The following is an 11,565-nucleotide window of genomic DNA, read 5'->3' on the forward strand; positions in this document are numbered from 1 at the left end:
GAATTCAGCTTTCAGTTGCATGTCAACAACACTACTGGATAATCTGTAAGCACTCTGCTGGTTTGTTGGCTGTGTTGCCCTAGATAGATAATATATTATAGCAAATTGCAGTATGGCAATTTCGAATGTGCAAAAAAAATCGTTGGCAAGAACCTGGTTGCCATCTCCCCTATGGATTTAGCATGCAAGGTTTTGGGTATTGAATTCAAGGTGAGGCAAGTTCGAAAAGTCCATCCTGAAGTTGGAAAAACAACTGCACTAGCGGATGCCATCGTCTATTCTGGAAACTTGAAAATTATTTTACTTTGGTCAAAGGTCAAGGCAATATGAAGAATTTTCAAAAACAAAATAATGTCAGACGTTCCAGTTTTTTTTTCTCGACGAAAGCTGAAGCAGGACTTCAAGTTTACATGAAGATTAGCTAAATAAAATTCAAGCACCATTTTGAATTGCAAGACACCGTGATTTTGTGTTATCTTATAAAACAAATTGAAGCTGCTCATAAAGGAATGGTATTTTTAGCCATCAATTTCTCACAGGTTATACCGCTGACAACAATAAAAGAGCGTAGTTTAATGGTACTTTAGATTTTATGTTCTTATATATAAATTGTTAGATTGACTCGTGGTTGAACTTTATGGCACTTGAAAAATGGCAGAAATACTTTCACGTTTAGAACATGTCAATGTTAAATGTTGAAGAGCATGTCAATGTCCTAAATGTCATACATTTAGAACAGAATAGTACAATGTTGCTACAAAGGACCACTGTCCCAGCTGCTTAATTGTATGCACACTTTGAACAAATAAGTGCATAATGCATCCCACTGCGTTTAAGAACATACGCTATACCATCTTACATTTCTGTAAATTGAAGCTCACACGAGAACCTCAATAATGCGGGGTGTTAACATGAATGAGTATAGACCAGGACAACAGACCTTTTGAGGCAACTTACACATTCTTTTAGGATTAATTATTTCATGAAAAAATTGTCTGAACTCGGAAAACTGTCACAATGTAAGGATATATGACCAAAAAAACAGCAAGGCAAATTTTCCCACAACTCCAACCTACAGACCCTGTAAATTATCAGCAACTATCAAATAGGGTGTACAATTTTTTGCATACATGTCCTCAAGACTGAACAGCCAGCCTTTGAAGGTGCTCACAGAAGACCTGGAAGCTAACATCATCAGTGAAAATGATGTCAGAACCAGGGGCGACATCGTGAGCTGAGTTATATGTGGCCGACGGATTCAGCTTAGCCAATAAGAACCTTGCCTGCAAAGAGGGGTACATTATGTGATGAGTCAAATATGGTGGACAAATAAGTTGCCGGGCAGTCTTCATGAATATGTTATATTAAACAGTTCTTGCACCAAACAGTAAGAAACAAAAATGTTCACTACAAGAAACGGTACATAGATATCCATTGAAGTGTAATGAAGGCCCTTTTTTTCTCGAATACACAGGAAAACTGCATATCATTGCCCTAAGAGACGAAAGAGGCCAAACTAGCCTTACAACACACCCCATGTTTGGCCTCTTTCCTCTCTTAATGCAGTGATATGCAGTTCTCCTGCGTATTGAAGAAAAAGGTAGCAACAAAGATGAAAAAACTATGAATTTTCAAAGGATTTGTGCAACTCGCGATATGAAGATGTTAGTACAACAAACGAGAATGAACCATGAAATATGTAGAGATAACAAACCTGCGAGCCATGTTGGTCGCATACAACTAGTCTTGGAACTGGAAATCGGCCTTTTATTATCATCTGCGCCTCCTCATGGGGTGCTTGTAATAGTTGTGCAAATTGCTGAAAATGGTAACAATGAGGATCATAAAAACAGTAACTGCTAGATAATGTTATAAGTCATCAGCTCCCACAGAAGAATATAAATCCAACATTCTGACCACAATGTGTAATGCTTATGGAAGGAGCATATCCACTATTCAGCAAAGCCATTTATGTGACTGGCAAAACCAGCAGACCTATACATTGTACATACAAATTTCTAGGACAGGTGTTCTCTCTAAAGAATATGAACCAACATGGCTCTTGAAGACTCAAAACCAGGTGCCTAGCGAATCATTAGTGTTAAAAAGATCTTATGGGTTATATATAGATAGCATAAAAGACAACCCATGTTACCTCATGCTCAGGTTGGTTCTGGTAGCCCATGTTTCGCCACTGAGCAATTGTCATGCCATGGAAGATGACAACACTAAAGTATGCATCAAGAAGCAGTATCCGGTCTGCTGCTATTGATGCCACATCAAGGAATACTGGCGAAGGAGGTGAATCAAAAGAAAATGATATTAATGAAGGCTGGATCATTGCAACGGAGTTGTTGACAGTTTCACGGTTGAGTAACATCCGGAAATAAGCTGTCTCATCTGGACTATTATTGAAAACCTGCAACATACAAAATGATAAAATTAATAACGCAAAACCTGAATCACAGCAGAGGAGCAAAAATTGGTGTGTACCACATCACCTGGACAAATTGTGAACGCCGGAGATTAAACATAAATTGAGGGAACAATGAGAAATTTGAATGCAGGCTAAATGAAGTAGGGTCATCCTTTCGATAATCCCCAAATCGTGAACAAAGCCGTATCAGAGATCTATCAAGCCACCGTGTTGCATCGAACTCTTCCTGCAAATATTAGAATGGAAGAATAATGATACATCTCGATTTTCTAACAGAAGATTCAGTTAATCAACATGAAGAGCAAAAAGATCAATTAGAAATTCAATTATACAAATTTGGAATGTTTTAACAGAGTCCCCAGAGGCAATAAGTCAGCTATTAGTAAACCAGTTTTCCCAGTGCACAATGGGAGAACATACAAGGGGGCATTGAACATTTAATTATAGTTCAAACCAAAAATAATTAATAGTAACTCTAGTTGGAAATTCCTCCATAGGTTACTGCATGGGAATTGGTGTCAGACATGGTCCAAGAATTTTTAGTAAACAGAAATAGTCTCCGTAAGCATTAATCCATTATCCATCGAAAGCTGTTCCAATCAATTTTCTAAAAGCTACCAAGTGAACAAAGTAATGTAGCAATGATTTGACAATATACACCTAAATACTAAAATAAGATTTCTCTTAACATATTCCAATTGAGATACAAATTCACATATATTATTGCATAATATATTCAGTATGCTGAGCACAGAAGAAACAAAAGAGGAGTGGAGTGGACTTTTCATATGTCAGTGTCTGCAGGCCACAAAGATCCTGCTAAGGTTGGAAGCAAAGGAACAATCTAATCTTTGGAGGGAAAAGGCCAACAGTCAGAGGTTGATTTACAAACTTTATAGACGAGGCAAGACTACAAGCTCATAGAATCAAGGAAGACAAACGACACGCCTTTCTTAGCTGGGTTGATAATGTCCAACTTTAGTTGAAGTTTCTCTTCTCCTTTCTCAGAGTTTTCTATGAGGTTTACCCCTCCTTTTTAGGTCCCCAGGGCCCTTTGTGGTTGGTGGCCTTTTGTACAGTTCTACTCTTTTTTCTTCTTATTTGTATATATACCATACCACAGCGGGGGCTTCCCCCGCTGTACAGTTTTCAAAAAAAGATCCTGCTAAGGTGGCTTCTGTTTATCTTTTGGAGAAAAGATTTTCCAACAATGCAGGCAATGTTCAAATTGTTCATAGACCGCACTATAATCTCAAACTCGTAGAAACACATTCACATGTACTTGAACATAATTAAGAATATAGGGAAAAATGCAACTAGTCAGCAAATTATCAGGTGACAGAAGAAAAAATATTAGGAATAATGTTTTTTTAACAGCATTATGTTCTGAGGACATATGCTAAACCAATGCGACCAAAGTGACTGAAGTCAGTATAGCCAACCTTAATGACAAGAACAGTTATAGCTAGAGTAATGATGGCACAAAAAATTTACCTCCATTTCCATTTTCAAAGAGATATATCTTGCCAACACAACAGCTGCAGTTTCCTGGTCAAAACCTTCAACTAATTCCTGTGTTCAAAAGGGGTCGTCATATATACAATGCTGGCATTTCGCATTTATTGGCATATCATCCAAGGAAGAAAAGTGTCAAATTCTTTTGAAACGAAATTCTTCATAAGAATAAGCAGGTACAAATTTGTTTGCATCAAAGGAAGAAAAGTGAGCGATGTCCTGTATATTAGTGTGCACCACAAATCAGATTAAAAGATAAACATGAGCACACATAATACTAGTGCATTATCTACCTAGCATGAGCATAAAAACACATTCTCCCGCACCTTCACACTTGAAATGAGTAAAGATTAGTATCACGGTTTAGAACAGTGCATATCAAAGCAGGTAACAGCTGTTAAATCTAACCTCAGTATTAGTGGAACCATCCACCCATTTCCTGCATATGGTAGTAACTCTTATCCTCATTTGGCCTTCTGGGTGTTGGTAACTATAAAAGAATCAACGTAATCAGTACATTCAGCCATTCCAACACCAAGGTAACATAATATGGCAAAATACCTTGTTACAAATTGTATATACAAATGTGGATTTTGATGTCCTGGTTGGCTCGATCGCTCACTAGGTGAGACATCAAAAAACACAGTCAATGAAGTATTCCTATCGAGACCACACATTTTCCATGCCGTTGTATTTCCTTGACCGACAACTGTGTCAGCACACAAAGCTCCTTTCTGTGAAAGAATGTGCAAATATTCTTAATACTTGTACCTCCAATATAAAGATTGGGACACTGGCGTAATATAAATAGGTGTACCTTCTCTAAAGATGTACATGGTCCAATAATACCTTGGACCTTAATGTCTTTTGAACAGTTTATTTCAATTGTTCCACTGTAAACAAGACAAGCCATGAATTAGTGCATTTTAGTAGTTATTACAATGAAGCTACAAGTGGCAAAGGAGAAGTTCAGGTATGTATACAAAGTAGTAAAAGTGCAAAGCATATGAGAGTAGTAAAATAATGTCCTGTTTGTGAGACTTGCTGCCTATTTGCTTTCGTTGCGGGGATGATGAGGAGCAGCTTCCTACCAGTGATTTATTAGGTCTATAGAGTGCACTAGTACAGAACAGGTCTTTGGTCCTCCACTTTAATCCCGGGCTCCCGGCCGCCGTTGGGCCCAAGACCAATGAAAGTTTCAGTACGGGGTCCAACAGCTAGGCAGCCGAGACAAAAGGTCCTCCACTATGTCCCGGTTGCCTGTCCCAGCATTTAGTCCCGGATTGGCGGTCGCGGTTGCAAAACCGGGACAACAAGCGTTTCCCAACCGGGACAAATCAAGCTTTCTGCACTAGTGGTGATAGCAGAGCAGCTGTTTAGCTACGGTGTGAACAACGAACCCAATGATTTGATCTTTGGTTATAAAAAAGCCAACCACACAGCAACTTAAATTCCCACTATTAACAAGTTGGCTAGAAATCTCACTGCTGTCTTATTCTACTGATGATTTGACTTATCTCAGAACCTTTTCACTCCTAAATATATTGCATCGTTATAGAGGAGAAAAGAGATTAATAAATCACTATCCACATCTATCCACACATGCTAACTTTAGAAGAATATGTGATAAAAAGTATAAGGAACATATGGGACAAAAAGAGAACTTACTTGAACGAAAGACCTAGAGACTGTTCACCTCCCTCAAAAATGCGTTTGAAAGAATCCTTGAATACGGAATGCCCAAAACTTTCAGATAAGACAACAAGGCCACCTGTTCTCTCAATAGCAACCTTCATCTCAGCTAGTCCAACCTGTTGATGTTCCAAAACATTACAAGAGACTAAAAGGTAAGCATAAGTTCAAGCGACCTGTCTAACAGGGAATGGCAAGAGAATCAGGTGTAGGAAACAAGCCAAGTGACAAATCTGTATTCTGTACAAATAGCATAGACTCATCAAAATCAGCTAATCAAACAATGTTTAGTCATCAAAACAATTCGATTTACCCCCCCCCCCCCAGTATATCCTGCCAACTTTTCCCAATTCCCGAAATCGATCATAAGTATATGTACTAAAGATTCACAGTATTACAAATTCAAGGTTTCAGTTTTTGTTCATGAACTAGATACAAAATTCAGGATATCTGTTCACCAATGATCCCTTATTACTTTTGTTACAGGCAATGCAGCAAACATTAGGTATATTAACAAAAACATAGTTTTTAAGAGGTTTCCAGTCAGCCATTTAAGCACTAAACATGATTAAAGAGGAAATGATGACAGTTTGGACTTAGATGGTGAGAACCAAATGACATCATTTTCAGCAAAACAAACAATAAGTCAACATAATTAAAATTAATGTTTGTAAAAAAACCTGGATGCAAATGAAAGCATAAATTGTTAAACTATACAAACCTGATCAAGAGCAGATGCGAAAACATCTAACACGTGGCCTTGACTGACCAACTGCTTGGCAAGACTATCATAAAATTTGACAGCTTTCTGGAAGTGAGGAGCTGCATCCTTGTCGAGATCCTTATGCGATCTAACTGGCTCCGACAAATCCTTGGAAACAATCTGCATTATCAAATACAGTATTAAAAAGACTTCAAGGCAGCTTTAACACAAGAGTAGAGAGGAAACATGCTTGAACAAACAGCAGGTGTAAGCAGATGTGAAGTTCGGCAAATATAAAGGAGACCATGTATGTGTAAGAGGCTGCTGACTAACAGCATCAATACAAAAATATACTATATATATTCAGAAAAAGCTGGAGAGTTTAACAGGATTACAGGAGTTGCTACTTTGCCTACAAAAGCTATGCAAAATGCACATCACAACCACTCTTCTGACACACCAAAAACCAGTACAATTTTCCAAGTTTGAACACAATTGCAACAGGTCAAACTTGAAGATTCAGAGGTCACCAAATTGTATCAAATTCGTGTCACAAAATAGGTTCAGATCATAAGCAAAACAGGTATCTTTACCATTCCAGGGCCTTCGGTACATGGCCCACCGAGCAATGCAATGATCCTAGCACCTGTCCCAGGCATGCAAGCACCAAGCAACCCAGCGGCCACGCTCAGGGCAACACCCGTGCACCGGATTGCACGGTTCCCAGCCTCCACTGGCCATTGATCGGGCTGCAACTCATCCAGCAACTGCATGGGACGAGGAACCTAGATCAGGTCACTGCAATGGCTTCGAGTAAAATCCACAAATCTGACGGGATTAAAACCCATATCCCTCACCGTGTTGAGAGTGCACTCGCACTCCGACACCGGGAGCAGGAACCTATTCACCCCGGCCGTTGCTGCCGGATGCATCCCGTTCACCTGTGGCCCACCTGGCTGCTGCGGCATCTTGGGGAAGCCCGGACGGCTTGCACCAGCCAGCCCCAGCTGATCCAAAATTTGCTCCTTGGAAATCTCCTTTGTACCCCGGAAGACGTAGATCTTGCTGAGATCAGAGAATCCGAGCTCGTGCAGGTGGACCTGCGTGCCGAAGGTAACGAGGCCGACGAGCGCGTGCTCGGGTAGGAGCGCGACGGCCTTCCGCATGGCCATCTTGACGTACTCTAGCTCCTCATCAATGACGCATGTGTCGATGACGAAGAGGAAGACGGGCGCCGGCGGGGCGCCGGCGGCCCCGGGAGCGCCGGGGGCACCACCAACGATGTACTCGACGGTGGAGCACTGCGGGAAGAGCTCGGCGGGGACGTTGGACTCAGAGATGGCGGCGTAGTGCGGCGGGAAGTGGTTCCGGGAGAAGCAGAGTGGGCAGATCCAGATCTTGGCGGCGAAGTCGACGCGCGCGAAGGGGTTGAGGAGGGCCGAGCAAGGCGGCTTGCAGCGGAGCGGCGGGTAGGGGAGCGGCGGCGGGGACGCGGCTGAGGGGTCTGGGACGCGGGCGGGCGAGACGGTGGCGGCGAGCGGCACGACGCAGCGGCTGGCCTCGACCTTGGAGCGCGGCCAGGCGTTCCAGGTGAGGCGGACGGCGTCGGGGCCGTCCGGGTCGGCGGGCGGCGCCGCGGAGGGGTCGGCGGCCGACATCAGGGAGCGGCGGGGCGGGCGGATCGGGCGAGGAGGAGGTGGTGGTGGGACGCGCCTGCGCTCTGCGCGTGCGTGCGGTGGCGTGGGCTCGGTTTCGTCGTTCGCCTGTTCGCTCCTCCACGGTTTCGTCGTTGCTCTGTGCCTCTGTAGATGTGTTGGGCTCGGTGTTCCGTTCTGCTGCGACGGGTCTCCTCCGGGTGCGGGGGCAGGAGGCGAGATGGTGCACCGATCCGCGTCGGACCGTGCCGCTCAACGGCTGTGATTCTTTTGTTCTAAGAAAAAACAGCTGTGATTCTTTTTAACTTCTGTAGTGTACATTGCCCTTAACTTCTGTAGGGTACATTGCCCTAAAAAAATCTAAGCTACTGGCGCCTGAACGTCCAATGGTAAATTTTTCATCGGACGCTTCTTCGTAACATAAAATAAACTAGTGCAACATTTAAATGTACTGCTTCCAACATTACAAAAATAGATATAAAAATAACTCCGTCATTCAATCTTAAGACAAAAAATTCGTTCCACAACATGACACAATATTTAATGCAATACCCAATAAGAATGACAATATGCAGAAATAAAGTTTTGTAATATCGATATTTATCTTTTACAACATTTAAAGATTATAATTGCGATATTTTTAAACTACAATCGCAACATTTAAAAAAATATTTTTTAAGAAAAATAATTGGACATATAGAATTATTTGATTATATTAAAAATGTGTGAAATAGCAAATCAACTATTGAAACATCTAGAATAAATTTATGCGACATCCTAAAACAGTTGTTGCAATATCATCTCATATCTCTGAGGACCAGTGATTGACGATTAAGTAAGCATGATGGAAGGATGCGGCGACGTGGACCGAGTCGGCAAAGATGATGGCGAGTCAAGTAGCAACCAGTGAGGCGGGCGCACGCGAACGACTCAAAGGCGTGAAGGCGCAATGGAAGCTTTGACACATGCCATCATCAGAGTGGTCACATGGCCGCCAAGGAAGGAGGGACGGTTTCGATGGTTTGGGCCTCTAAACCATCCCGGTGACTGGTTTCCCGGTTTCGGCCGTAAAACCGAGGATCGACTTGACACAATCAAGGTTCGGGCGGAGGGCACGTGGCGCGATCGTCGAGCTTCCTTCGAGGCGAAGAGAAGTCGAGAAGACATTATGCCCGTCCGATGCTTCCACCACCAGAAAGGCCGAATCGCCCCTGCATGGGTAGTTACCCTTAGAAATATTTTAGGGGTAGTTTAGTCATTCGGTTAAGACTATATATATTAGATGGCTGGTTGGGGAGGCGATCTCTCTCGACCTCTCTCCCTCCCTCATTTTCATTTTTCATTGTGATTTCCAAATTAGGGTTTGTCAAAGATTTTGATGGGAATGGAGGCCCTAACCTCCTTTTGTCCTCCGGGCACCAAGATTTGAGTGAATCTTGTGTTCACCTCTTTGTTCTTCGTGTTTTTCTTTTTCTGTGATTTTTGGGGGTATTTTTGAGGGAATTCTCGTTCGTTTAATTTGAGGCCGTTTCAAGTGGGATTTCTTTGAGGGAATCACTATAGGTTCTTTGTGACCATTTATCGTGTGATGTCCATCCCTCAAACCCACTGAATGGCCTAGGAATTGAAGTTTTTCTCTCTACCCCGAGTTCTTGGTGTTTTTTCATGAAATCATTGATTCTGCACGAGATGCTTAGTTTGGGGACTTGATCTTCTCAGATCTATTTGCCCTCGGGGTACATCTACTACTCCCCAAATTTCATCTCAATCTGTTGCACGAGTTGGGAGATCAATTCAGAGGAAGGTTTTCTCGAGTTGGTTGTTTGAGTTCCGGATTTGAACTCGAAAGTTCCGGATTTTCTCTGCAAGTTCCAAGATTTGAGTTCCGGATTTGAACTCAGAAGTTCTGGATTTAGTTCCAAATTTGCTCTGCAAAGTATCGTTTTGTTGTGTTCGCTTCCGTTTTGCTTCCGAAGATTTCTGGTATTGTTCCTAGGTCCAATAGCATCTCATATGGCTATGTGGATGTGACAATTCTAGAAGAGAAGCTAGTTGGGCAATTTTGGGACATAGGTCTTGTTTTCATCGGAGAATTTTTTTAAGGTTCCCATTCACCCCCCTCTGGTTGCCTTTTCGGTCCCACAATTGGTATCAAAGCCGGTTAGAATCACCCCTTGCCTTAATCGGTTTTGTGATCAATTATTGCGACCTTTGAGCGATTTGGCCAGTCCGGCCCTCTGTTCTTCGATGGCTCTAACTATCAGATATGGAAAACCCGCATGAGAGTGTTGGTGTCTCTTATATTCAATATAAATTGGTATTCCGCAAGTACACATAATCACCAGTTTAGCACTTCACCCTGGTATTCCGGGGTATCGTGAAAATCCTCAGGGAAGCACTATGGTTAAAGTGTATCATGAATCATAATGACAACCTTTACTGATTCTATCAACTGAGTAATTCAGTAAGGGTAAGCCAGATAAATCGATATGGTAAATGGCTATGCAATGACCGTTTGACACAGGAGACTCTATACCTTAGAGAGGTAGCATAGAGAGATAGCAGATGGGAGGACAACGAGCGAGAAAGGACACCTGATACACTTCTAAACTACTGAACTAGCCTCGCTAGAACAGAAATTAACTTCTTTCTTGATGTCAAGAACCTGGAGCTTACTTTGGCAGTCTCAAAAAAGGACTTAAACAAGGATGAAAAGGGAGTCCAATGACGGTCGGCAACTGTTGCTATGAAAACACCCGAACGTAGTTGTAACACTCTAATTTAAATTTCAGCATTTAATAATAAATTTAATTGGCTTTGTTTAATTTTCTAAGGTTTATTATGATTAGTCTTGCATTTAATCTAATTTTGTTTCACAAGTAAATAAAATTTTTCTTAGGTCAACATGTTGTGCATTCATGCTGGTGCATAATTTTATTTGATTGAGTGTGGTTTGAATTCAAATTCAAATTTGAATTCAAATAGGTTTAGTTTGGTTTGAAATAGGAAATAGAAAAGGAAAAGAAATAGGAAACCCAACCCAACCCAGCAAACCAGCCCAACCCGTGTTCGCGCCCTCCTTCCCCGCGGCCCAGCTTCCCTCCTCCGCCCGGCCCGTTCAGGCCGCACGCACGCTCCCTCCGCGGATCGCCTGGGCCCGCCTGTCAGCCCCGCTTCCCTCCCGCTCGCGCGATGCCACTGTCCCTCTCTCCCACCGACGCTCCGGCCCCACCTGTCGGTGCCATCTCCCACCTTCCTTTCTTCCTCCCCGCGCCAGCTCCGACCAGCTCCGCTCCGCCCGATTTCCCAGCTGCCCGTGGGCCACTCCAGCCTTGCAGGACCCACTGGCCAGCCTCCCGTGCACCCAAACCCTTCTGGAAGTCGCGCCCGAGCCCGGGATCACGCGGAACCGTTGGCGTGATCTGCTTCCACCGCGTCCGGCGCCGCCCGCGATCCTCGTCGCGATTGCGTCGTGCACGCACGCCCAAAACCCCGGTCTGCCCTTTAATTAGCCCCGCGCACTTCCCCGTGCCCTATCATGCCACACCGCAGCCGCCTCCGAG

At 43.1% G+C, this 11,565-nt stretch overlaps 1 protein-coding gene across 1 annotated transcript; it reads right to left on the reverse strand.

The window, feature by feature from the left end:
- Positions 1 to 831: 831 nt before the first annotated feature.
- On the reverse strand, positions 832 to 8,163 carry LOC120684610 (protein transport protein SEC23-like). The gene is made up of 12 exons (XM_039966472.1): positions 7,205 to 8,163; positions 6,941 to 7,114; positions 6,366 to 6,527; positions 5,621 to 5,763; positions 4,770 to 4,845; positions 4,514 to 4,686; positions 4,361 to 4,442; positions 3,932 to 4,009; positions 2,502 to 2,663; positions 2,156 to 2,419; positions 1,715 to 1,819; positions 832 to 1,283 (listed from the first exon to the last, which is right to left on the reverse strand). The coding sequence occupies exons 1-12, from the start codon at positions 8,003 to 8,005 to the stop codon at positions 1,137 to 1,139; spliced, it is 2,367 nt and encodes a 788-aa protein (XP_039822406.1). The 5' UTR covers positions 8,006 to 8,163; the 3' UTR covers positions 832 to 1,136.
- Positions 8,164 to 11,565: the final 3,402 nt, after the last annotated feature.

This window comes from Panicum virgatum, chromosome 8N, assembly GCF_016808335.1.
Source record: "Panicum virgatum strain AP13 chromosome 8N, P.virgatum_v5, whole genome shotgun sequence".
NCBI classification, from domain to species: Eukaryota; Viridiplantae; Streptophyta; class Magnoliopsida; order Poales; family Poaceae; genus Panicum; species Panicum virgatum.

What these genes read in the sequence shown, in the direction of transcription:
- LOC120684610 (XM_039966472.1), bottom strand. Translation starts at nt 8,005, where the DNA reads ATGTCGGCCGCCGACCCCTCCGCGGCGCCGCCCGCCGACCCGGACGGC. An exon ending in CTTTGAAAATGGAAATGGAG is followed by an intron (nt 2,664 to 3,931) that starts GTAAATTTTTTG and finishes TAATATTTGCAG; the next exon opens with GAAGAGTTCGATGCAACACG. An exon ending in AGAACCAACCTGAGCATGAG is followed by an intron (nt 1,820 to 2,155) that starts GTAACATGGGTT and finishes TACCATTTTCAG; the next exon opens with CAATTTGCACAACTATTACA.